The sequence below is a fragment of the Amphiura filiformis genome, chromosome 1, assembly GCF_039555335.1.
Source record: "Amphiura filiformis chromosome 1, Afil_fr2py, whole genome shotgun sequence".
NCBI classification, from domain to species: domain Eukaryota; kingdom Metazoa; phylum Echinodermata; class Ophiuroidea; order Amphilepidida; family Amphiuridae; genus Amphiura; species Amphiura filiformis.
In genome coordinates, this window is record NC_092628.1 from 2820550 (window position 1) to 2847378 (window position 26829).

General features: G+C 35.5%; 1 protein-coding gene across 1 annotated transcript in view; it reads left to right on the plus strand.

Moving 5' to 3' along the window:
- Positions 1-653: 653 nt before the first annotated feature.
- Positions 654-26829, plus strand: part of LOC140169171 (uncharacterized) — a 46699-nt gene continuing 20523 nt past the window's right edge. Inside the window, exons 1-11 of the mRNA XM_072192430.1 lie at positions 654-717; positions 6119-6436; positions 11922-12167; positions 12291-12425; positions 14989-15144; positions 16250-16387; positions 19659-19952; positions 21445-21720; positions 22852-23142; positions 23671-23958; positions 24468-24773. Of these exons, the coding sequence (XP_072048531.1) occupies positions 654-717; positions 6119-6436; positions 11922-12167; positions 12291-12425; positions 14989-15144; positions 16250-16387; positions 19659-19952; positions 21445-21720; positions 22852-23142; positions 23671-23958; positions 24468-24773 (2512 nt within the window). The remainder of the gene's footprint in view (positions 718-6118; positions 6437-11921; positions 12168-12290; positions 12426-14988; positions 15145-16249; positions 16388-19658; positions 19953-21444; positions 21721-22851; positions 23143-23670; positions 23959-24467; positions 24774-26829) is intronic.

The following is a 26829-nucleotide window of genomic DNA, read 5'->3' on the forward strand; positions in this document are numbered from 1 at the left end:
TCCAAAAGGATAAACCTGTGTCACACAAAGCAGAGAACAAACAAATGTAGATATGACACAATATCAAATGGGGAAATTACAGGTATAAACAAAAATTAAATCCCGACGTTTCTAAAAGATAAATAAAGCTAAGAGTTGGCTTTTATTTTGCTATCCCTAGAAAAGGAAAAGTTTGATCTTTCGAAACGTGGGTATTTATCTTTGGGTATACCTTTTATTTACCCATTGGATATTGTGTTACATTTATCTACATATTACTTTGAATCATATAAAGAGCAACCATAATAAAGAATGTACATAAGTCTCAAAGCCGAAGAAAAATACATTGCATAATACTGTACATACATGTACATAACAAATGTTAAAATAAGCAAAAAAATATCATAATTAATGTATGATATTTTATATACAAATTTGTCCTTAGTAAATGATATAAGAATTTTCACAGATAAAGATTGTAAAGAGGAGGTATGGAGCATATTGAAAGTACCTAGAATCATAAAATGTTAAGGTCACAAAAACATTTATTTCATGCGAGAAGCGACAACGACTACATGGCATTGCTTTACAAATAGAAACATTGGACTTTGCTTTTGATTATTTTTAACGTGTTCCGCTTTACTAAGTAGTGATATGGGGGAAAAGGTATGAAAATGGGTGCTTGTCGTCTTCTATTCACTGGTTTAACGTTACTATCCTGCTGTGACTATGGAGAAGGTAAGTAACGTCGCAGTATATTAAAACATAGTATTATTTCTATTATACACCATTGTGAAAAGCTCTTTAAAAAATATCGATATGGAGTATGTAGCTAACCAACTAAACTGAATGGCTCCACATAGAAGGTTTGGATATTTAAGATCAAATGCGGATATTTTAGTGAAGATTCCACTATCTGGCTGCATAGGGTCCCATGCATCATTTTTGGACAAAGGTGCTAGCCGGTTAGAATTAATCGTTAGAATCTCCTCTATCTGTTTAACCTGGCTAGCATTTCTGGAAAGTGACGTGAACTGAGATAGTTTCGGTTTAAAAATGTGTTTTGTGTGACTTTTTCCAATTTTCCCCGAAACTATCAAATCTTAAAATGGAAAATTGACTGCAACCTTCATTTTTGCTCTGAATAAAAAAGGTCATATGGATATTTTATATCTGTGAACAAATATATTCCATCATACCATATTCGGGCAAAATTTGGGTGAAAACATGTTTTTTCCATGATTTTTTATAATTGTTTTACCCAAAATGCCCATTTTTACGTGTTGTTTTAGTGTAAAAAATTATTTATTTGCCAGGAAATGTATATCAATGTATTTAGTTCGATGTTTGAATTGAATAAATTCACAGTGACACATTTCTGTGACCCATAATTTTTGACCTATGACCTTCAGCAAACCATAGGCCATTTCAACATGAAATACATATTACTTGGATTTGTCCACGTTTATACATGTAAATACATAGGCCTATACACCTATTCGACTTCATTACTGCGGTGTCCCCGATGTGGAACTGCGGTGTCATGAGGTCGAGGGTTCCATCCATTATTTATTGTGTGCTTTACAGAATTGTATCCCGGAATTGTTATTGAAAATTGAAAAGAAATGGGGTTTTAAATTGAACTTTAGAATTTGAAAAGTATAAATTGCGTTAGGTCTGAGGCTGTGCTAACACTTTTCTTTGATGACTTTGAGCACAATTTTGTATTTTTTCAAATATCTTAAAAATTCAAGAATCTAAGCTAATTGAACAGACAGTAAGGCTACTCACAATAGCCGGGTAATTGACCTCTATGTGTGTGAGTAAGCTTGTATACGCCATTGAGTTCAATGGTCATCGACTTTTATACTGCCTCCACGGGAGTAGTGAGTGCAGCTATATAGCCTACGCGCTGTAGTCCATACAGGACAAACGCAATATAAAGTCAGAATTTTTGTCAGATTTTGAGTTCAAGACGCACGCTTCTTTCACAATACTCAAGCTAATGACTATCATATCCTTTTAACACATATGTTCAAGTGAAAGGATCTAAATATGGCTTCTTTAGAACAAAAAAGTTACGGGAGATATTCATCATTTTCTACCCCGGTATGCAAAGATTTATTGTCTGAATATCAAATCGTGCATAGCACATTCACGTGTATCGATCCCAGGTATTTATTTTAGTATCTCTGCTGTATCAAGTAATTATTAGCCAGGCGATGTCGGTGTGTGGCAGGAACATCAAGGTTGGCCGCATTTGCCCATAGTTGGTGTAGTAGGGGTGTTTGATGAAACATTCTCACTGAAACTTTTTCAGGATTCCGAACCCCTTGTTTTGGTTTTATGGCACCTATTGGTTTTGGTACAATTTACCCCCTTAAAATGGATGAATTTTTCCTGAATTTAAGCCAATTTTGTATTGTCATTTTGTAACAAGTGGTTGAAGTTATTTAATAAATTAAGCATTTGTAGAAAGCATGTACCTCAGATATTACAGGGAACAATTGACATTTATCCTACCCCTACTATTTGGCTATTGGGGTGTCTGAACATACCCCCCTCAAGGTGTCTTAAAAAACTTAATTTTTATTAGATTAATTCAAATGCAAATATAAAAAAATACACATCCAAATTTTGAATGTTTTTATGTGTCATCACAGTGACCCAACGTGTGTCTGTAAGAAACAAATTAGATTATCTTCGGGCGGCATTACCTTTTTTTAGAAAATACAATATTTCTATATATATGGTATTTTAGTAATATCGCAAAACTGAAAACTCAATTTTGACGGTCATATTAATTAAATGCAAGCTTTTTTTAAATACATACTTAATTTATCAAGTTGAGTAAAGTTTAAAACCTGATAACAAAAACAAAATGTTACTAAAAAAATATGGTATCAATGGGTGAGAACATGACCTTTTTTTAATGGAACCTTTGGGTGAGAGCCAAAAGAGCGCCAAAGAAACCTCGAACGTCGAATTTCTAGTTCTGAATGGCTTTTAATTTCTATGTTTTTTCAAAATAAATAACAAAATCAGTGATAAATGAAAGTTGCTGTTCAAATTGAAAAATAAGGGTCTTTGGATGACAGATCAAATGAAAAAATAGGGGGTCTACGGGTGACAGAGCACGTGTTCGTAAAAAATGTGGGGTCTTTGGGTGACAGTGACGCTGAAAAGGGGGGTCTTAATAGCCCTACATACGCGTCACCTCCAAAATGGGAGTGCCCCGGGGTTATTATAGGTCAAGCAGTCCAGTTTATTAGTGCGTTCATGATAATGGCACTTTGCACTTTACAGTCCTTCTGGACGTCTAATTGACTGATGAAAAAACATGCCAGAAATATTCAAATGTAGGCCTTGTACTTCTTTAAATGAGAACAAGCAAGTGTCAAAATTATTTTCTAGTTAAGTTGATACACATCTAAAGAAGTTATTTGGAACTGAGTGCAATGTTTACATTGCTTTGAGGAATCACTACACTACAATAAGATCCGTATATTTTCACTGCTTTAGAAAATGTTGATAAGGATCTGAGCGTTCTACAATTATTGTCAGAACATAGACCATGTACTCTTGTTTTGAATGGTTTCAATGTATATTCCGCAGAGCAGGCTGCTCCTAACAGTAATCCGTCCGGTCTAAAAGTATTGTTTTATGTTGCAGCAAATCCAATTACTTCACTGACATTTCATTGATTCAAGACAAGTGGTTCATTATATGTTAAGAAATGAGGTACATTCTAGCGGTAACGCTTTTCTTATCATAAATAACGTACCGCTTGTCTTGAGTCACTAAAATGCCAGTGTAGTAACTGGATTCATTGCCCCTATAATATACATAACTTTTATTACCACTGTGTTATTATTTTTTAAGAAAAATGCAAAAATAGTCACAAATTTTCTTTGTTCTATTTTTTGTGTATTGTATCGAGAGTGTATAATAAATGCCAACGTGTTTGTACTTGATCACGCGAGGTATACATACTAAACCGAAACTAAACACAACATAAAAAAAAAAAAAAAAAAAAAAAATCAGCAAGTACATAAACCATCATATTAATAGTAAACTTGTTACTTGGCCAAATAATGTGTACATAAACAGTTATTTAAATATTTTATATAAATTTTGTACAGGTATTTGGCACACCCTGTATATTTTAACTTTAGGTAAAACTTAAACAAACTGATTGAATGGATGGAGTTTCTCTATACAGCAAAAAAGAAACGATAAAACCTATAGAAAAACAAAGAATTATGAAAAAAGACACATAAAAGATAAAATAATAAAAATATATAAACAAAGTTAAAGATAAAATCAGAAATTACTGCATGAGATTCGAACCATCAATCTTCTGCACAAGTTCTCTTTATCCTCGCACTGTAGTCTAATGCTCTGCTCACTGGGCCACAATGTATCAGGTGAATGATTACCGCATTATCATGAACAAGTTTGTTTGATACATTATTTTGTAAATTAAATCTAATACTGGAACTAAAATTTGCAACTCACTTTGCTACGTTGCGTCCGAAAACATCGGACTTCGTCAGGCATCTGATTGAAGATGTTGTGATGACGTCAGATGTTGTGACGTCAGAACGGCGAGGAATGTCTCGTAACGCCGGGTCCCATGCACGTGACAACTGGAAGCGGAGTCCCCCTTTTCTGTTAAAGGCGGGATCCTCCACTCTCTCCCATATGGATTCTCTGACTCCTCGCTCAAACCACTTCTCCTCCTTATCCAGAATAACCGCTTCTTCAGGGTTGAAGAAATGTTCAGTTTTATTGTTGCAGTGGTTGTAAACCGCGGAGTTTTGGGCTTCGCTGGAGCTAGGGCGCCTGTGTTGGTTCAATCGCGCTCGTAGAGATTGTTTTGTCTCGCCTACATAGGAGTCACCACAGTCCGGGGCAGGGCAGGTAATGCCATAAACTAGATTGCACTGTTTATCTCTGGGGGGTTTGTCCTTAACATGCACGAGCTTCCCCCGTAGGATGTTGGTAGGTTTGAAACACGTAGTAATGCCGAAGGACTTGCAAGAGTTCTTGAGCCTTTCAGATAATCCAGCGATGTATGGGATGGTTACCTGTGTGCGATTGTCATGGTTTACCTCTCCTGTGGTGGATTTAGCGGAGTCTTTGGTTTTGTTCGCTTTGGTAAACGCCCAACCGGGGTATCCACAATTTCCAAGGGCTTTCTGTAAGTGATCTTTTTCCTCCGGAATGTCCTCAGAATTGCTTATGACAGTGTCCGCACGGTATTGGAGGTTCTGATCACGCCTAATTTGTGGATCAGCGGATGGTGTGAGTCAAATTGTAAATAGTGATCGGTATGCGTGGGCTTTCTATAAACCGTTGAGTTGAGGGTACCGTCACTGTATGTTCAAATGAACCAAGCAGTCCAGAAAAGCTAACTTATTGTCCACACATTCCTCCTGAGTGAATTTGATGTTCGGGTCAACTTGATTAATGAAATTAAAGAAGGACTCCGACTCGCTTTTGTCTATGATGATGAATGTGTCGTCAACAAAACGAAGCCACAATTTGGGCGGTTTGTTCAAATTTCTCCATGTAGAGATTAACCACAATTGGGGAAACGGCTGAGCCCATCGCGCACCCATATTGTTGGATGAAATACTTATTGTCGTACGAGAAATAAGTTGTTTTGAGGCAGATGGTGACAAGTTCAACAATTTGTTCAACGGTTAAATCTGTGCGTTCACTCAAAGTGGTTTCCTCCGATAAGAAATCCTTCACAACCTTGACGTCACAACATCTGACGTCATCACAACATCTTCAATCAGATGCCTGACGAAGTCCGATGTTTTCGGACGCAACGTAGCAAAGTGAGTTTCAAATTTTAGTTCCAGTATTAGATTTAATTTACAAAATAATGTTTTGAACTACTGGATGAATAATCTACACCAAGATATAAGTTTGTTTGATCTTATTCATAATTGTATGTGTCGATAGGTTTCACCCTTTAACTACCCGTATTCTTAATGATCAGTGATAATAGTCGGCTTTTACAGGGATGGCGCTCTCTCATTTCTATGAACGCCATAGCGCCATTAGGCGAACGTTTACGGTATTTTATCAGCAGAATATTAACAGTTACTATTTTCAATTTTTCTAGGAGCCGGATTCGACTTCACTTGTTTAACTAACTACCCAAGGACTAATGCAGGAGCTCATAACGACCAAAATATTGCTGGGTGGAAGAGTGGTGCCGAAACTGACGCAACAGTGAATTTTACTCGCGCGATAGACGTTGGTACAGGTGATGGGTTACCGACAGGTTCTTCACAAAAGGATCATCATGCGCACGGTAGTAGAGTGAGAATACTTGATATGCCTGTTACAGGTGGTATTGAGAGGATTGGAGCATTCAACTGTGAAGCGGAAAAGAACGGCGATACTCATAGTATTACTTCCATCATCACACACATTGCAGGTAATACGGCTCTGGCTTTTGTCTTCTTAATATTACAGTGTGTCCAAAAAAATTACCGGATGCTTTTCTTGTCTTTAAACTCCGACAGGGACAACGACAGCCATTGCCGGCCCGGGGCTATATCCACGGCCCCATTTGATCAGCAATTACGTGCAGGACTTCATAAGTGGCGTACATTTCTTTCTGATAGGGGGGGGGGGGTCGTTATAAAATCCTTGAACACATGTTGAAGTGGAACGAAAGTTGCGTCCTTCGCTCCCAAATCACCTCCTTGGTCAAATTCCAGCTATAATGGTCAAAGATGAAAAGATGGAAACCGAACAGGACAAATGCGCGCGGAGCTGACGTATACAACTTATTGGCTAAAAACATTTTTGTTGTGATTTTTACCCCAACTTCCCAGCTAAAAATATCCATTATTATAATGGCTATAACACGTACGTAACCCTGTATAAATAAGGTTCATAATAAATACGGTTAATAAGCAATTAGATAAATAAATAAATAAATAAATAAATAAATAAATACATAAATAAAAAAATAAATAATAAAATAAGTCAATTATTTATTTAATTATTTAATTAATTTATTTATGATGGTAAGAAATTTCAATAAAACCATCACTAGATATACTATAAAATATAGGAGCGAAATTTGTAATTATACTAGTGAAATTAACACGTAGCATACAAATCTGTTTTGTATAGATGGTTTGACCCATCCACACTATTCAGTTGCAATGTGGAAAATGAAAATCAAAGAAACGTCACTGCGGTATTGCTCGAAGTAAATCGTACTGTACCAGTGCCCCAGAGTAATACCAAGGATTATTAAATCAGGATGTGACACTTCGTAATTTGCATGTGTCCATATGTTAATAGCATATTGTTATTAAAATGATGGTCTGACCTGGCCAGAGGGCGTTAATATAATAGACGTTCCGACCAGACTAGCTTTGCCAGGCAGGGTAGGCCATGACACGTAGGCCTATGTGCCGAACGTACATTTTAAAGTATTTGCATAACTCTTTTGCATGAAACTGTAATTGTCATCTAAAACAAACAAACAAAAACAATATTATTTGAAGTTTTAATTAAATTTAATTTAACCATGTAAATTAACCGGTAATTTACCGACTCACAACACTGACATGAATACAAGTTTTAGTATTATTTAATAATATCATTGCCTCTATCGTTTGATGTACAATGGTATAGGTCGGGGGGGGGGGGGGGGCAAAATAGTTTTGTACTTAATATGAGGGGGGGGTCATAACAGTTTTAGGACCATTAACTTGTGAGACCGGGGGTCAACAAAGTTATGGGTTCACGAAGAGGGGATAGGGGGTTAAAAATTTGTAACACGAAACAATATTATCCGCCACCAAAGTATTCCTGAACACTCCCTAAACTTTTTTCAGATTTTTCAGCAAATGTTATTTTTCAGTGAGTTTTGCTTTTATTCCGTGTTAAATTATGGCAAACGGACACAATCAAAATATAATGTGGCTAGGAAACAAATACTATAATCGCTCCCCTGGGTGTCACCCATGCATACTTTTTTAATTACGTTTATACGCACGCTGGCGAAGTGACGTTAAATCAGACTAACTACCATAACAATAGGTTAATACAATTTTGACTATATCGCCCGCACTCACGTTCATGCGGTAGGACCTACCGATGCATTGAACCATAGATGTCAAAGAAATGCTAATCACTTGCACCTGTAAGATTAGTCTCTTTGAAAAGAGAGGTATGGACGGTATTGTATTCAATTTATTATATGATTGAAGACATTGTGTACAGACGGCTTGACGACAGCCTATGATTTTTTTCTGGGGTCTTGCGGTGTACGCTGGTTATCATCGATGTTGAAGTGCCTATAATAGTTCAATGTAAGAAAATGAGCCAATAGACGTGATGAATGAAGATCGAACTTTTGGATTATTAGTGGCGGTATACAAATAAATGTCAAATTTACGGTGCTATTCTACTTTTCAACAATAATTCATACTGGCAGGCTACACCAATAAGTGTATAAGTGCAGATTGATATTTTCGGGATACTTTTCCACAGGGCCCGGTATAGCATTCATATCTACATACTAACAAAGTATGATGTTTTGCATAACGTTTATTTTGCATAAAGAAACACCGCGCGATGTGTGTTGTAAGGGTGCATATCACCAAATTAATGTCCCTCATCATTTATTAGACATTAGGATAATCATCCCTGAAAACAGAAACATACAGTCATGCAGCGGCGTACACGTAAGTGTGAAACATATGTTTGAACCTGAGGTATACTAGTCTCAGGTTTGAACAAGAACACTAATTTATGCAGGATACACCCCATGCAGCTGAAGGTCACTCTGTTATTTATCTTCTACCTGACCAGCATGCAAATCCCTCAGAATTTAAACAACCGCAGGTCAAGGCCGTGTAGGCCCTATGTTTTGTTCGGTATCGGCCGCTTGAGGGGCAGAATGGATCCATACGGTCACTGTTCTAATATTCTCTACTTTCAAAGAATAATTTATATTATATGTAGCCTAATACTAGGATTGTGGAGACAGATACAGATATTGCTAATTCATTTGTTACATACACAGTCCGCTATATTTTGCCTTTTAAAATATAAGTTACCAATCATTGTGACATGCGCCCTTATTCACAAACACGAACTGCACGGGGTTTCCCAGCAAAACTTGTATTTTTTCATAGTGACCGTAAAGTATGATATTTTGCATATGCAAAACTTCATATTTTGCCGAAGTATGTAGTTTTGCATATGCAAAACTACATACTTTTTGAAAGTATGTAATTTTGCATATGCAAAATATCATATTTTGCAAAGGTATGTGGTTTTGCACGCAGCACCGGGCCACAGGGAGGAAGCACGTGGCAAATACTATTGCCGCGGGTGCCATTTTGGAAGGTCACGTGAAGTGTCAAATGATTTTGTGACTTCAAATACTGACTTTATTTTATATCTTATGCTTGTCGTATATTTCCTTTGTATTATCGATAGTTAGTCTTACCCTCGTTTCAACTTTTCTCTTTCGGGAGCTCTATTGTTCAGAAACGAAAACGCAAGGGATTAAGTAGGATGGTGTGTAAGTTGACTTCATTGTTACGTTTGGGGCATCATGCTTCTCATTTGAAGAGGTAATAATAGGTGCTGTCAATTACACTTATATCTGTCAATAAAGGTTGGATAAGTCAATTATATGCAATACTGGCGTCTCAAGTGGGCAATCTTACTCACTCTTACTTACATCAGGCCCGAACGCAAATTTGGTGTCATTATGGTCCCGATATTACTATGACATTTAAAAAAAGGACCCCTGCCTCTTCTCTTCTCGCTTTATTCTCTTTCTAGTCTGTCTGTCTCTCCCCCTCCCCAACTCTCACCTGTGCCATCTTTTGAATTATGTGGATATCTGAATTATTTTGGATGTTGTATTTCCTTTACCCTTCTCACCCTCTCACTGTTTTAGCAGTAGGCCTATGATCAACGTGGAAAAATCAAAATAAACGGAATAAACTCCTCCCTGCTCTGCTCGCCCCCCTCTCTTCTCTCGATCTCCACCCCTCCCCTAACCCTCCCCTCCCCTCCACCAGATCATCTCCTCGTCTCATCATCCCCACTCTCTCAAATAATATACATTTAAAATAGATTTGAGTCTGGCAATTTTGCCTGAAGCAATTATCAGATTACCAATTCCAATGAAAGAAATCCTATTAGCTTCACTTGAACGCATTTCTCTGGTGTTGCATATTACCAAGTTTAAGGTGTATTTGGGACGAAAATAATTCCCCGTTTAATCGCTACATAATCATAATATGACCGACTTTTGCGCGATTGCACGAACAAGTATACGTAATTCTTGGCAACACTGATTATTATTGATTAATTTATATTAATCATGTAAATGTATATTTCTACGCTGGGCTATTTTCACAATCTACTCCCGCTTAGGCTGGAGTACCTATACACCCAACGCAAGTCAATTGAAGCCGTACAATTTATCGCGAATTTACGATCGTAAAATTTAGACACTTCTTTTGTCTAGATTAGCATCAACCCTCTCATCTCACTTTTTTCATGTCAGAAATTAACATAACTCCCGAAACCGAAACAGAAGTTATCTTCGTTCAACTTTTCTGTAGTCAACAAAAGACTAGAATAAAAGGATTTTTCACACGTACCATGCTAACACTTCAAAATAACAATGAGATTCGAAACCGAAACCGGAAGCCGAAACAGAAACAGAAAAGATAAAACGACAAATAATTTCGACATTACTATATCAACAAGACATTCCCTTATCAAATTAAAAGACTTTCTTGCAGAAACAAATCACTGTGGCCTGATGGGATCATAGTAGTTGACCCACTTCCGCCCGGTCTAACCTTGCTTGGGGCGCTTTTTACTATCTTCAACAGGTTCGATTCTCTAAACATACGACATCTTTCTGTGGTGACCTCAATCACATGGGCTGAGTAAGAGTTGATGTGAATTATTCATAACCGATCGATACCTTGCCTCACTTTGTTGAGAGCAATCCAACAAAATTTGCCATAGGTTTGCGTGGCTAAACAAAAGCCGTGAATTTAGTGTCACCCCCTGGTAATACTTTATTTATTATGTCATCCTTGAACCACAGAAACGAACTGGCCAGTGGGTGTAGGCATAGAAAAAAAACATCTACCGTGTAATTACAAATAATCCATGAAGTACTATTTTCATAAATGGCTCTTTTAGCAATAAGTAGGCCCTAGCCAAATACGCGTCCTAAGATGCGTAATAAGCGGCATTTTAAGATACGCAGTTGAGCAAATTCCTCTCGTGCGCGCATCAAATTCAAAACTCAAGAACATGTACTCTTTGTCATTCTACACATTGCTACTGAAGAGATGGGTCAAGCCATCCACGATATACGAAACAGATATGTATTGCTATATGTTTATTTCATTATTATAATTATTGATTAATTAATTAATTAATTTGTTGATAAATCACATGCACGACTTTTGTTTGTGAGAGGAGAAGTATTGGACTTTATTTAATTGAAAAACAATAATAACTGTGCTGAATAGAAATACAGTCCAAATCGACAAAGAAGACTCCAATCCAAGAGCCGGATGTTTATTATGGCTTAGTTAATCTAAAAATTTAGATCGCCCACGTCCGGGGTGGGCCCCTTCGATATGAAGTTGATAATGGTAAGATTTCCAAAGTAAGGATTTTCGGTGAGAGAAATGTTTTAGAAAAATATGGCTTTGGGTGTGAAAGACGTTTGGACATAAAACACAAGTTAAGAAAACCTATAGAAGGGTTTATAGTAGTTTACTAGTTCTCAATTGCTTCGAATGGCTTTGTTATTGAAAAACAAATAATGAAAGCAAAAAAGTACCATTCAAGTTGTAGGCCCAGCCATCCCTTTTAAATCCAGTCTCTGAAATATTATAATTCTAAAGGTGATCCACAATCGACGCAACGGACAACTACCGCAAATGTTGGTGAGAGCATTACCCTAGAAGTAACTGCAACAAGATCTATAAATGTCTTATGGAACAAAGATGGAACACATGTTGGCAATTGGGACAATCAAAAGCAAGTTATAATAGATCCTGTCGGCGTTGGAGATGCAGGCATTTATGAATGCTATTTCCAGGGAGAAAGAGACCAAGGGAAACAGGCTATAATGCGTCTTATAGTAAGAGGTAAGATTTTGTTATACACATATTTTAAAACCTCTCTGTAAAAGAATAAGCCTTTACAGTTATTATGATTTTAAAGTCTTTTTTAATGTGATTAATCTTGAAACGCATTTTGATAATATCCAGAGTGTTCTGCAAGGCTTTGGAACCCACCTACGTGTGACCAGAGTTGCCCGTATTGCTATAACGGCGGTGTATGCGATGATAAAACGGGAGTGTGCATCTGTGCTCCTGGATTTAGTGGAATAAATTGTGGAACTGGTAAGATACTACGGCTTTTGCTAGATTCAGGAAATATGAAACACAAAAGGAATTAATTTTTAATATTAAAGTTTGTTAAAATAATGTTTTATAATATCCTTTTTTTTCAAGAGCTGTATGAGAAGTTATTAATTAGTAGAACATCAGCGCTGTCACCTTCGGAGCCGTATTTCACTTTTGTTATGATGAGCACTCTATTGTAATTTCCTCTTGTGAAGGTGGATTGGGAAAAGTTCCTTGAACTGTGTTTCTTCTCTTATACTTAAGCCTTTGAGTCATTCATTTCATTTCATTCGGCTGCGAAGCAGGCGACTACGAAGTTCCTCTATGTACTATGATTTGAAGCCAAAGTTGTAATTACATCTGACAGTAAAAAGTTGTCAAAGTCCCGCAAAAGTTGTTGCACATAAGACAGGTAGGATGTTCTTTGCCTTCCAGGTCTTCTTTTACCATGTAATTAAAAGAGCATATCTTATGCATGGTTCATCTTCCTGCATCCTCAGGATATGTCCCAGGAATTGTCGTAGTTGTCGTGATTTGACAGAGTTAATAAGGGGCACAATGTTGGTGATGGTATAGATCCTTTCATTACTAACATGGTCAGTGCGCTTGCATGTTCAGCATTATCCTGTAACATGATGTACCAAAAGCGATGATCTTATTTTCCATGGTGATCTTATTAAACCTATGAGTGACTAGGCTTAACCCAGTAAACACAAAAAGTTTTACAGAAAACGTTCAGGTGTCGGGTTACATAAAGGGTATAAAAACGTTGTAATAGCATTTACATTTTTTTGAGGAAAACTTGAAACAAAATATTCTAACTAGAATGTTATTTAAGTGTTGAACGTGTAGTTTTCATGACCTTTTCCCGACATTTTAAAATGTTATTAAAACGTTTTAAATAAAATTCTATGAACATTTTTGCTGAAAAGCTACACTAGCAAGTGCCACACCGTCGCAACGGTCGTCGTAAGGCAGCAGGCAGGACTAATGTAGAGCTATGAAAAGTGTCATTGATGAATAGCTAATTGGTAGAAAATCAACACTGTCACCATTAAAGCCTATTGAAGCCGTATACGGTACACTGGGGTCTCTGGACTTGGGACCAACACTTGGCTGTTAACCGATATTCATACACTCCTAGATAGTTAGAACCGATCAGAGCAAACGTTAGTAAAATTACTAGCAGTGCATAAATATTGTATAACTGCAGTGCTTTTGACGCGTTCATTTTTCTTGCGGGTGGATGCGTTTATATTTGCTTGTATTTTTCAACAGTTTTATTGACAATTTTGTTATCAAAAAAGGAAATATCGGGTTTTTTTTTTCTTGTGTATGAAATCACTTGTTTCTCGAGTAATATTGTACAAAATAATGCACTTGTTCTGAGATCTAATTGCGTCTAATGCGTCCTTCGGGGCTCGTGCATTAGACGCATCAACATCTCAGTACGCGTGCATTATTTTGTACAATTTCACTCCCAACAAGTGATACGGATTCATTAACTATAATTCATTAACTTATAATTATAAGCGCTTAACCACTTTAAATTACGCACAAATATTATTATCTTCTTAGAAAGCAAAACTATAGTCCATCTTACCAATCCCAGGATCATTCGCTTGAATAGATATGTTGTTTTGATATTGAGGGTAGTTATAAAATGTAGTTTTGCATACTTATCGTGACCTGCAGGTTATCTGTTACTCTTCCATACTACGGTATTATTGTAGATAAATTAACGTATTTGTAAAGCGTCTAGAGGCAAAAAAAAATATCCACCAACAAGTTCAAATCGTTATCTTTTTGAACCATCATCTAAAAATATGATATAAACGTTTAAACCATCATCTGCGTTTCGGCACCTGTAAAGATTCGCAAAGGCTATTAAAATTGATCTGGGTGATCAGCAAGAGATTACTTTTTAAATATCTTGTAATTAGCCTATAAGAGAACGATGGACGAGTAAGTATTAAAATGTGATAAGCTTTTGTTTATATAAAAATGTTATCAATAAACTAAACGTAAGGATAAATCAACTTTGTCAGTTGAATATCTAACAACAAAAGGAATTTTATTTTTCTGAATATCATGTGAGATTAGATCAACCACTATATGTGCTGTTTAGCTGCTTGAACGGTTGCAAAATTACTGTAAACCTACTTGTACTTGTAAACGAATTTTGTATTTCTCCAATTGGAAAAATATCCTGTTGTGCGTCCGTGGTAAACATTTGTTCTTTCCTATCATCAAAGCTATATCGATCTTTTCTGAGTTAGATAGGTTTACATTCTTTTTACCAGCGATGAGCCATTGCATGTTTTGTCAATGAAATGAAATGATAGTACTTATACAATAAAAACCGATTCATTTATTGGTCAAATTGCAAGGTGGTCATCGCTAGCGGCTTGATTATGAAGCAGTCTTATAGTAAACCCTCTCCAGGGGTTGGTGGAATTGTCGAATGACGTCATTGGACGTTTCGCTCTGGCATGAATACAGTATAATATGTTATATAATATAATAATAATTATTCATCATCATTATTTACACTTTTCAGCTTTGGGCAGAAATACCTTTGGTCAGGATGGATACTATCATTGCAGTGGAACAAACCCAAATTTCTTCCCAGGATGTAGGAATCGACTATTATGTCCTCTTGATCCAGTCGGTTGTCTTTGTGCCGCTGGGTTTATGGGACCTGATTGCCTCGACGGTTAGTACGCCGAACGATAACAGTATGAAACAATTTACCTTTTTATAAAAACACATCAAGGCGAGTTGGATAATAGGAGCCATATTTTTGCAGTTTTAGTTATTTAACTAAAAACATCTCAATATAAAAAGTGCAGTGACTTATAGTGCGCTACGCTTCGCACAGGCACAGGCACAACGCCTAGACGTTGATCCACAAGCCTCATCACACTTTATTAAATACATATTTATTAAATACAATGAATTATAGGAAATGAGTCATGAGTCAAGGAAGCCACTAATTGATCTTGTGGTTCGTGGGTTAAGCCCAGTGATGTATCAAGCCCCATAGTAGATCACATACCACTCCTCTTGTGTGTCAGCATTATTTGTCTCAATATTTGAGCTCAAACGCCATTAGGTCATGCTGCCTTCCCACCTGCCTTAACACAACCAGTGACGTAACTAATTTGAGAATTTGCTGTTGCCCTTTTTTGTTGTCGGCCTTTTTTAGTATGTAGAAATCGCCCGCTTGCCTACTGATCTCAACCACGGTCAACTAAACTGGCCTTTAAAAAGAAACTTATAATTTTTCACAAGGTCATATCTTAAAAAAAAACCACACATTTACTTCAATACCCTACTCTTAACACATGTCAGTAATCAAGCAGTTGTACAAATGACACAACAGGAAAATGCACTGACATGGAACACCTTCCTGGACCACATTCACAGCCCAACAGATTTCTTTTGATAGGTTCCAATTATTTGCATGTGAATGTGGTCCCGGAAGCTGTTCAGTGTCAATGTATTTTACTGTTGTGTCAGTTGGACAACTGCCTGGCCACTGACATGTGTTTAGAGTAGAGTATTGAAGTAATCCTGTGTGTAATTTATGTTCATGTACAGGTGAATATTTGGAACCCAGCAAAATAAATCTGTTGGGCTGTGAATGTGGTCCAGGAAGGTGTTCCATGTCAGTGCATTTTGTTGTTGTGTCAGTTGGACAACTGTTTGGTTACTAACCAGTGTTTAGAATAGAGTATTGAAGTAATCCTGTGTGCAATTTTTGTTCAGTTTAAAGTGAAAACAATGTAGAAATTAACAGTGAAATATTGTTGATACAGCGTGTCCAAGGGGATCATTTGGTGCTGATTGTACTCAAACCTGTCATTGTGCATCTGGAGGTAGTGACTGCGACACAGCTACAGGTGTCTGCACTAACAGTGTATGTTCACCTGGTTGGACAGGAAGCAACTGCCAAGGTAATCAATTGATTTGTTTAATGACGTGTGATGTATGTTAGTAGGCATATCACCTCAAAAATAAGCGCATCAGAAACATGTTATTTAATGTTTCTACATGAATGAGCTTTATTAAAGCATCAAAAATCAAAGAACGAAATTGAAATCGGTCAATGCATTATGATGTAGTGCCAATTTAGGATGCTCGCAAAAAGGAATAAAAACCTGCCACAAATGGCTATAATAACAAAATTGGCACATTTCAAGATTTTGAAGGTTTATTTGGACACTTGCTATCACAGGTTAAATGTTTATCTTTCTTGACTTCGCTAAAGAAAACAAAATTAAAAAATCTATCATTGAATAATTATATTAAATTAACCAAATGTGACTGGACGCGCCGAATCAGCCGTAAAGTCGGCCCCGGTCAATTTTGTTTTATTTCGTGTTTAGAAAATACATACCATAAGCTTTAAAATGGTATATCATTTGACTTCAAACGATATCCAAAAGCGGGGTTATGATTTGTTGAACTTTGTTCCTTCGACAAAATTGTATTTTTTATCGATTCTACATGTGTCTCTTTTTCTACATTTCTGGTAATAAATATCCAACAGTCATATTCATTTCAAATAATCCCTAAGTCAACGAGGTTCAGAAATATCCTCTCATTGTTCATTGTTGATTATACATACCTAGACAAAATACAATGCTTTGTTATCTACCACTTGAACAGGATTTAGCCAAAGCAAACAAAGACAAGAACTATTCTATAGAAATAGGTAGAAGCTTATTATCCTCTTCAGCAGTAGTATTATTGATTGATTTAAACATCGTTTGATAAGATACTTGTCGCAACGAATTTATACACCTATGAATACGACCTTCACATACATTTTACACTTTAACTCAGAACACAATTTGCCGAGTTTACGGCTGATTCGCCGCGTCCACTCACAAATATACTATTTTAGCAATTTTGGCCAATCTGCAGAAAAATTATAGCTGAAAAAATAACCAAGTTCAGCTAATTGATATGCAAAATTGATGCCAATAGAAAACCGTACATGATATCAGGGTGCGGTTTTGTTGCACACATATGTATACAAAGTTCTTTCAATTGATACACAAAAATACACAAAATGTAATTAATTATTCAAATTAGCTAATTACAGCTAATTATGCATGCATGATATTATTATGAAATTAGGCATGAGTATTTGTTTTTAATATTTAATGAAAGTCTAATCATTCATCACAAGTATGAACCTGATATGATGTTGAGTAAAGAAACTGCAGTTAATAACTTAAATATAATACAAAAAATTCAAAGTTTGACATTTGACGGTGTCTGGAATATAATTTTTTATTTTTTCTGTAAACATGTTATGTGGCACCATTGCTTTAAGCAAAATCCGAAAAGTAAAATTAAAAATTCATTTGCAATGAGATTTAAATCAACATTTTGTTATTTGGATTAACATAGGAGGACAAATTGTTAAAGGAGCAGCCATTCCACTGTACCGCGTATACAAAAATAATGTGGCCTTTGACGCACACAATGGCTATAACAGCTATTGTGGTTTGGAAATTTACTCCCTGCCAAATCTCTTTGATAATGTTATGTTTCAACTAGTTTTCCTCAAGTGTTCCATTCGTTGTCGACGGAAATAATTTACATGCTAAGAAAGATTAGTATTTCAGCTAAATGGTGGTAGGTCCCTTTATTTCAATAGACATTTTCTTTACCGATTTATGAGCGATCTTCAAAAATCCATAAAACAGGCAGTATCTCTTAAACAAAGCAATATTTGATTTTTTGAGGACCCGATGGTAGCCTCGGAAAGGCTTTACACACCATATATTATAAATTCGAAAAATTGGGATAAATGAAACATATGAGAAAATACATTTTTCTGGCATGGATGTTTTCTACAATTTGCCAACTTTGAAGCGCGCGCTTTTCAGTTATGTTATACTTGCATGCACAGTGTGGCAGAATGTTTTTGCAGCCACTGTGACATCCCTAATATTAGCCTATTCAAAATTATGAACAAATAAAAAACCCATTTTATATGCGTCCTTCTCCCAGAAGCTCTCACAACAACATATCAAAAGTTGATATATGTAACAAAACATTCAGTACATTGAAATGGTTCTCATTGGTATTTATTATAACCTAAGGAACAATTTGAGACATTGATTCACTACTTGGATTTTCGGGTACTTTTGATACCTAACATGCTTTTTGAAGTGAATGGTGATTAAATGGATTCCGCTGTAGTTAGTGGTGGGCTAGCCCCCCCCATTTTGTTCTTAATTTTACTGGGTTATATGTAGCATCGTAATATTTTCTGCATTAAAGACGATAATGATTTCAATGTAAAGACACGTCGTGTAAACGTTAAAACGCCTCCATAAACATGCCTTTACAAAAATTAATGCTGAAAAATAGGATAATATGATAAAATTATGCAATATTGCAATTTAATGTTACTTCTGTAGTAGGCATAATTCTTATTTTAATAAAATCATGTGTTGTACTTATAATATGCAATCTGACAAATAATTCTTTATAATAATATTAATGAATTCTTTTTTATTTTATTTTATCCAATTCATGATTCTTCGGATAATTAACACGTCTACAGAGTGTGGTAAGTGATCAAAGATGTAGGTAAATTATAGTAAATCCTTCACTTAGGCGATTTTCTTTCTTTCTTTCTCTCTTTCTTTCTTTCTTTCTTTCTTTCTTTCTTTCTTTCTTTCTTTCTTTCTTTCTTTCTTTCTTTCTTTCTTTCTTTCTTTCTCTCTTTCTTTCTTTCTTTCTTTCTTTCTTTCTTTCTTTCTTTCTTTCTTTCTTTCTTTCTTTTTTCTTTCTTTCTTTTCTTTCTTTCTTTCTTTCTTTTTTTCTTTATTTCTTTCTTTGTTTCTTTGTTTCTTTCTTTCTTTCTTTCTTTCTTTGTTTCTTTCTTTCTTTCTTTCTTTCTTTCTTTCTTTCTTTCTTTCTTTCTTTCTTTCTTTCTTTCTTTCTTTCTTTCTTTCTTTCATTCTTCTTTCTTTCTCTCTTTCTTTCTTTTTTGACGGCCAATCTCCATTTCTAAATCGTGAACATATTGTGGTCACCCTGGTCAGTACACTAAACAAGTAGTTTCGAAACTTTCAACGGAAATTAATGAAGGAAAATATTTATTTACAATATCTTGCAAATATTTTCTGTAACGAACTGTTACTAGCCTCAGTTAATAATGACTTTGAGGACAGTGTATGGTTCTGTTTTTAATTTCTACAGATGCTAGTATAATAAACATTGCTGCGTCTGTGGTCTCGTCAACATCACTTCAAATCTCGTGGGAGACTACAGTTATGGCGGAGACCTACACTGTAGAATACGAGCTTAGTAATATAGATCATTGCAAAGAGGTACAAGGAAATCGTACAGTTTTTTCGACAGGATCAGAAACGTCTGTAACGATCACTGGATTATACCCATATTCCACATATAATGTGTTTGTATCATCGTCTGAAACCTGGCCTCCCTGTACTCTATCAATTGATAATACGATTGGTGAAACCGGAGAAGACGGTAAGTATAATAAAGCATAATTATTCTCATTGTCCAAAATACAGGCTGTAGAATGTTTACAGTTTCATTCCAGCGAAAGTGTAAAACAATTGAATTGTTTAAAAGTGAAGGACGAGTCATTCAAATTGTCATTTGGTATTTTTGAATTTAAACATTTTGACAAAAAACTATGCTTACAAATCTATGACAATGTCAAATGTACCATAATCTGAATTTTGATGACTTTTACGATCGTCCGGATGAGCAAATCAGTGAATGGGCTTTTAAAGCATATTTGATTCACTCTTACAATAACTTATATCTTATTACGGTAGGCATAAAAATTGCTCAAATAAGGCATTGTTACACTCGAAAAAAGTCGCCATAATCTAAAAACCAAAAATGCATTGAGACAATCAATAAAATCACTGAATGCAGCATTATATGCTGCGAATTCTAACACCACATTTGTTGTCCTGCAATCTCGTTTAGAAAAGATATTTCAAAGGTAAAGGGTCGGATTTCAATTGCAGGTTGCAGAAGTCTTTATACAAAGATGTAAAGCCAATAAACACGTTATAAATTCATACCAGAAAAATTTTCTTCACACAGTTAACTTTTGTCGAATCTGTTTATATCAAACTTATGCTACTCTTATTTTCATGGATTCATTCATTCAGCCATGTCATTATTTACTTCAGTATACCAATAAACAATATCAATGGCGGCGGCCAGACTATCAGTGGCAGCGGTCTACTAATACAAGAGGGCGGTTGTCTGTTCACACCTGTTTGTATTGCGCTGTTATAGGAGTTGCAAGGGCCTAACACAGAATCTTTTTATAGGAACTCTTGCAACATTAAAATGCTTGTAACTTTTTAAAAACAAGATCTCAGAACAACAAATAATGAGAACAATAACAAACTATTGAGCGCTTTTTGCAAACATGAAGAGCCACATCCACAAAAGTGCAAAGGGTTTTGAACAAATCTTCGATACACATAGTTATATACGAACAAGTAAACCGGCAAATGTGTGTCTCAACCCCATTAGCTCAGTTGGTAAAGCGCCGTACTTTGGTACAATTTCACGTTTTCAAAAGCGCTCGATAGTAAGCACCAATGCTAACTATCGAGTGTTTCATTCATTTGACATTTTCAGACTTATTACATTATCCACTAAGACCAAAATATGTTATAATCCTAGTTATCCTCTCAAACAAAGAAAACAAAACATTTAATATTCTCAACTAAAATGTGACAATTCAAATCTATTACGATACAAGACTTCAAACGCATGGCAATATGCAGTGTGCTGCAGGTTTTTGAACGATATGCACCAGGAGAACATTTCTAGAAAATTGCTTGTTTTATTACTTATTAGCATTAGTATTATTATCATTATTATTATTATTATTATTATTATTATTATTATTATTATTATTATTATTATTATTATTATTATTATTATTGTTATCACTTTTATTATTATCTTCATCATTAATATTATTAAGTACCCGTGGAAGTACCTGGTAATATTCGCGTAACTTTCCATGGGACGACGACGTTAACATTTGCGTGGGACGAAGTGGAGTGTGGAAGCAGAGGCGGAATTCATACTTACAAATACAGTATAAATACGACACCACCTACTAGTGGGACAACGACCAGTACCAGTAAAATGATAGACAATCTGTTACCATGCACAACTTACGAATTCCAAGTAACAGCGTCCACGTCAGAAGGGGATGGACCACATACAAATATCACTGCATCGACTAAAGATCAAGGTAATTTTTTAACTTGATGTGTTGAATATCGAAACGGGTGATGGTGTTACTGTGTTGGTAAAACTTGTTACTAAATACTCCTCTTTATCCAACGGAGTTGGGGGTATTTAAATGTCCAATCTGATGATAGTATCTTCCTTTAACTTCTGATATCAAATAATTTTGATTTTTTGAAATGCGCGATATAATACAAATTTTATGGCAAATCATTAAAAATTGATATTATAGACATGTAACAGTCCTCAAAGTAAAATTTATAAATCTAATGATATGTGTATGCAGCTGGAAGGAAAAGACGACGATCATTTGAAAAGATATACATTTCTTTCCCAAAAAGACCTAAAACATTTAGGTCTTTTGGAGAAAAAAAATATGTATCTTCAATACGAAAGGTCAACATTTCATCTGTTCGTCAGCGTTTCCTCCCAGCTACATACACTTTAAGTACATATCATTAGATTTATAAATTTTACTTCGAGGACTGTTAAATATGAAAAATAAAAAAATATACATTTTTAATAATTTGCCATAAAATTGTGTTATGTTGCCTATTTCAAAAAAATAAAAACTATTTGATATCAAGAGGACATTCCTCGTGTTCAGAATGCAATTCCATGTGTCTGATGTGCTCTCGTGTCCCACAAAAATACTGTGCAAACAAACGCTGCTATACGATTCCTTAAGCAATATAGTTGTGTAAAAATGGTGCAACTAAATGCCATCAATTGGATTTTGTATGTTATCCCATGCATTTCTGTATTTGACACTTTAGTACACTTTTTGGCTGAGCAATACGAGTGCAAAATATTAGTAGCAAATGGCTTCAACTGGTCCTTCAATTTTGTCAGTTTTGACTTGTGTTGTAAAGTTAACACCCGTCCTCTTTTTGTTTTAAGCGAAAACAACAATAATAATGCCAATTTGTTTCACGTAATTGAATTTTTAATTTTCTTTTTTTTTTAGGTCAAAATAGGTCACGTAATGACTTTATTTAGACCTTTAGACACCCCTTGCGTTACACTAGAGTGACGCGATTGTGTCTATTTTTATAAATCCTGCCTATGCCCCTAAAATGTACTGGTAAATAGGTAAAACAAAATAATATTGATTTGATTACTATCAATTGTGCAGTACCAGTGGTATCAGGACTATCTGTATCCCAGGTTCCAGATGAATCAGACAAACTTGACGTCAGTTGGGATCCAGATCCTTGTGCAGAGCACTACTACGTTTACTACCAGCTTGTAAACCGTGACCAATGTGACAACCAATATGTACCAATGGAACAGTATTGGGATGGCACCGAAACGTCGGTTACTATCAGTGGTTTACTAGCTTACTCTACTTATGATGTTATTGTACGGGCTGACAATAATATGGGATACGGTGAAAATACGGCCGTGGAAACAACAGATATCACAGGTATTATGAGGTCTTGTGAGATTGCGTAATTAAGTAACAACATATCTTATCTACGGGCAAGTTACCTCATCTGGAACTTGTAGCTAATCTGATACTTCAGTAACTTTATTTCAATTAAAATAAACGTACAGAGGTATTGGAATATTGAAATAAAACAATTAAAATATTTTTAACCTCACGATATTTGTTGGGAATTTAAAAGGAAGCCTTTTACCACATTTGGACTATTATCAAAAGCGCACCAAATGTACTTTGTACACAGCATTATTTCTTATATTATTTCTTGCTTTTATTCAACTCGTATCTCAAAATCTACAACAGTATGATAATGACCATGATGACTTTCAAAATCATGAGGTTGCTTGAGTTCAACAGGTTTTGTATTACTAAGTAACGTATGATATCAAGATATCTTTGCAAGGTACACTTGACAAAGTAAAAAAACGTCGATGTGTCCAAACAATTACATGTAGCGGCGCCATCCGTACCGATACACTATGATAACAAGACTAACATTTTGTTTTTCAGGCCCCTCTGGGCCTCCTGCAAATGTGCGAAACTCATCAAGAACGAACACATCACTTTCATTTGAATGGGATAGGATCCTGTGTGGTAAACGAGGAGGACCAAATATCTTCATGTACGAATTGAGTGATATCAACGGTAATCCTATCAACTCTGGGACTACGCCGGATATGATCGTCACATTTGTCGACTTAGATCCGTGTACCAAGTACCGGTTTAGGGTGAAGGCTTCTAACGACGTTGGTGACGGTGTATTTTCAAATTATGTTATCTGGGAAACTGACATGGGCGGTAAGGGAAATAACATTATCCATCGTGCTTATGATATTAAGGTTTGCTTGTATGTAAAACATAAATAAATCAAATAGTATGACAATACTTAACTTTATCTAAAATAACCACTATTGGCGAGAGACTTCAACATATGGAAAGTAGCTAAACGATTGAAATGCATGATTATGCAGAATGTAATATGTGATGCGATCAAGCCAAATCAGTCGGAACTCGGAAATATTGATTTTGAGATAAAGCCAAACAAAGGAATGTTTTCCTTTTGTTTTCCCTTGTTTTGTGAACTCTTTAATTGCTCATATCTTTGGAACTGGTTGTTCAATTTCAATGGTGTTTTCTGCAAAATCCAGCTTTGTTAATACTTTTTACTATCCTATAGGAAACTGAAAATTTATTATTGCCGAGTTCCGACTGATTTAGCTTGATCGCATCACATATATTACTTATTATCATTATGATAATAACCATATGTATATCTAATCGAAGCATTAATGCTATTCCAATTCCAGTTTTGGGACCAGTACAAAATATTCAGACAAGCACAATTACATCAGCTGAATGGACTTTATTGTGGGATGAACAAATTGAGAGCAAATGCGCAACCGATGAATATTTCATAGCTTATGCACTGATAAATATGGACCAATGCGAGTCTTACACGGATCCAGAACGGATCTCATTTGGGAGTGTCCCAGATACAATGGTAGAAATATCTGGATTGCAAGCACATTCTACTTACCAAGTCTTTATATACCCAATGAATAACTTCGGTATTGGAGAAGAACGCTCATTTGAAGACACTACAACGCAATCAGGTAGGCCTAATGCTTAACTTTCAATTACGCTTCATTGAGGAAATATGTTAAGGTGTGAAAATATGTGTCTGTACTATTTACCTTTCCAAAATGATAACACTGTCGCTTAACCTCCAACTACCAACACATTTTGTAAAGGCTACTCCCTATTCCAGAAAAATACAGCACTAATTTTTTGGAATTAAAAAAATATTACCCTGTTTTGCCAAATGAAATATAGCTAAATCCTAATCCTTTAGTTAGTCCTAACTTGCAATAAAATTCAAATTTTAATATTTTTGCAATTTGTGGTAAAATAGTCCAAAAACATGCAAAGTTGCATGTTTTCTTACAATTGTAGTGACAAAATTGTAAGACTTGGCACAAGTCTAAGCATTCAAAATCTTGAGTATAGGCTAAGAGTTAGCTCATAATTTTAACATTATATGTTATTTTTGCTAATTGGTTATGAAAAAGATTGGAAATTGTGTTTTCCAAATATTAGAAGGCATAACTTGAAATTAGTCTTTGTTCAAGTCTTTGGGCCTGATTGTCACAGAATACGAAAAAGGTCGAAAAACACCCTAAAAATGCATGTTTTTGGCCCTTATTTCCAAAAATTGACCAAATATTAAAATTTGACTTTTATTGCCAGTTAGAACTACCTAAAGTATTAGGATTAAGCTATGTTTCATTTGGCAAAACCTGATAATAATTTTTCAATCCAAAAAAATTAGTTCTGTATTTTTCTGGAATGGGGAGTAGTTACTCACAGAGCCGAATTTACCATTAGGCCAGATGCGGGCCCGTGGCCCCAAAATGAATATTGGAATACTTCGTTATAATTGAATTAAAAAAACTCGGTCGAGTTTTGCCAACGTTTAAGACACATACATACATAAAGGATAGTTAATAAAATAAAGACGAAGTACGTGAAATTTATCAACGGAAGAGGTTTATTAGCGCAAAGTCTACTTCCACTTCACATCTATTGAAATCAACCATTACATTCTATTCATAAAATGTAATGCAAGAATAGTACACATTTATTAATTTTCTCTACCGTCGGCGTTTCTCCATGGTTAAGAAAATTATGAATATTTAGAAACAGGCTATTATTTATATATTTATGTGATTATTTAACATTTCTACTATGACGTCTATAATTGGCAAATAAAAGATGGCTAATTTTTAGACGAAGTAAACAAATAATAGCAAATAACGGGTTTTTTTAAATCTATTATCACTAACAAAAGGCCGAGGCCTAACTTATTCTCAACAAACCCGGAACATGTTCAAACATTACTTTCTGTTTTTATATACATGCAAAGATATAGATTTCCAAATATGCCTTACAATGTAACCTGACCGAATCAACTTTTGAAGATGCGTGCATGATAGATTAGGAAATATATTGTAGGATGAAGATGCAATTCTGAGAAATAAGCAATACAATTCTCCATTTACTCTTCACTAAATATTTGTCTTCAATGATCTTGTCCTTAAGCAAAACAGGTATCACAACCAGTTTTAAGGCCGAGGTCTCAACATTAGGTTGCACGACATGTTATGAGTTCCGTAAGAACGGGTCACAAATGTTATTTTTACATGCAATTATTTCAACAAATCATAGTTTTATGAATGTTAGAAAGCGGTGCAATATGATTAAAAAACTTTGAGTGTTTATGTTTTACTCAACCGCGTGTTCGTAAAGAGTAGTAGAGTATTATATTGACTTAACAAATCGACGTTCCTTCAACCTACTCCATGTAGGCCCTACAAATGACTTACCTATTTTATCTTAGTTATCATCTCGTGTCTGTTTTAGCCCCATCTGGAACGCCTGAAAACTTAAGTGTGGTAACAATTGGAAAGGACTTCATATCGTATGAATGGGATCAACCTCAATGCGGGTCTCGCAATGGAATAATCCGTCAGTATAAGTACATACTTGCACCTGGCGGAGAATGATCGACAGGTGGAACTTCTGTAACGATGGCAAACTTGACAGAATGCACTTTGTACAGATTTATTATTGTGGCTACCAACGACCAGGGTGAAGGTCCTTCACGTGCTG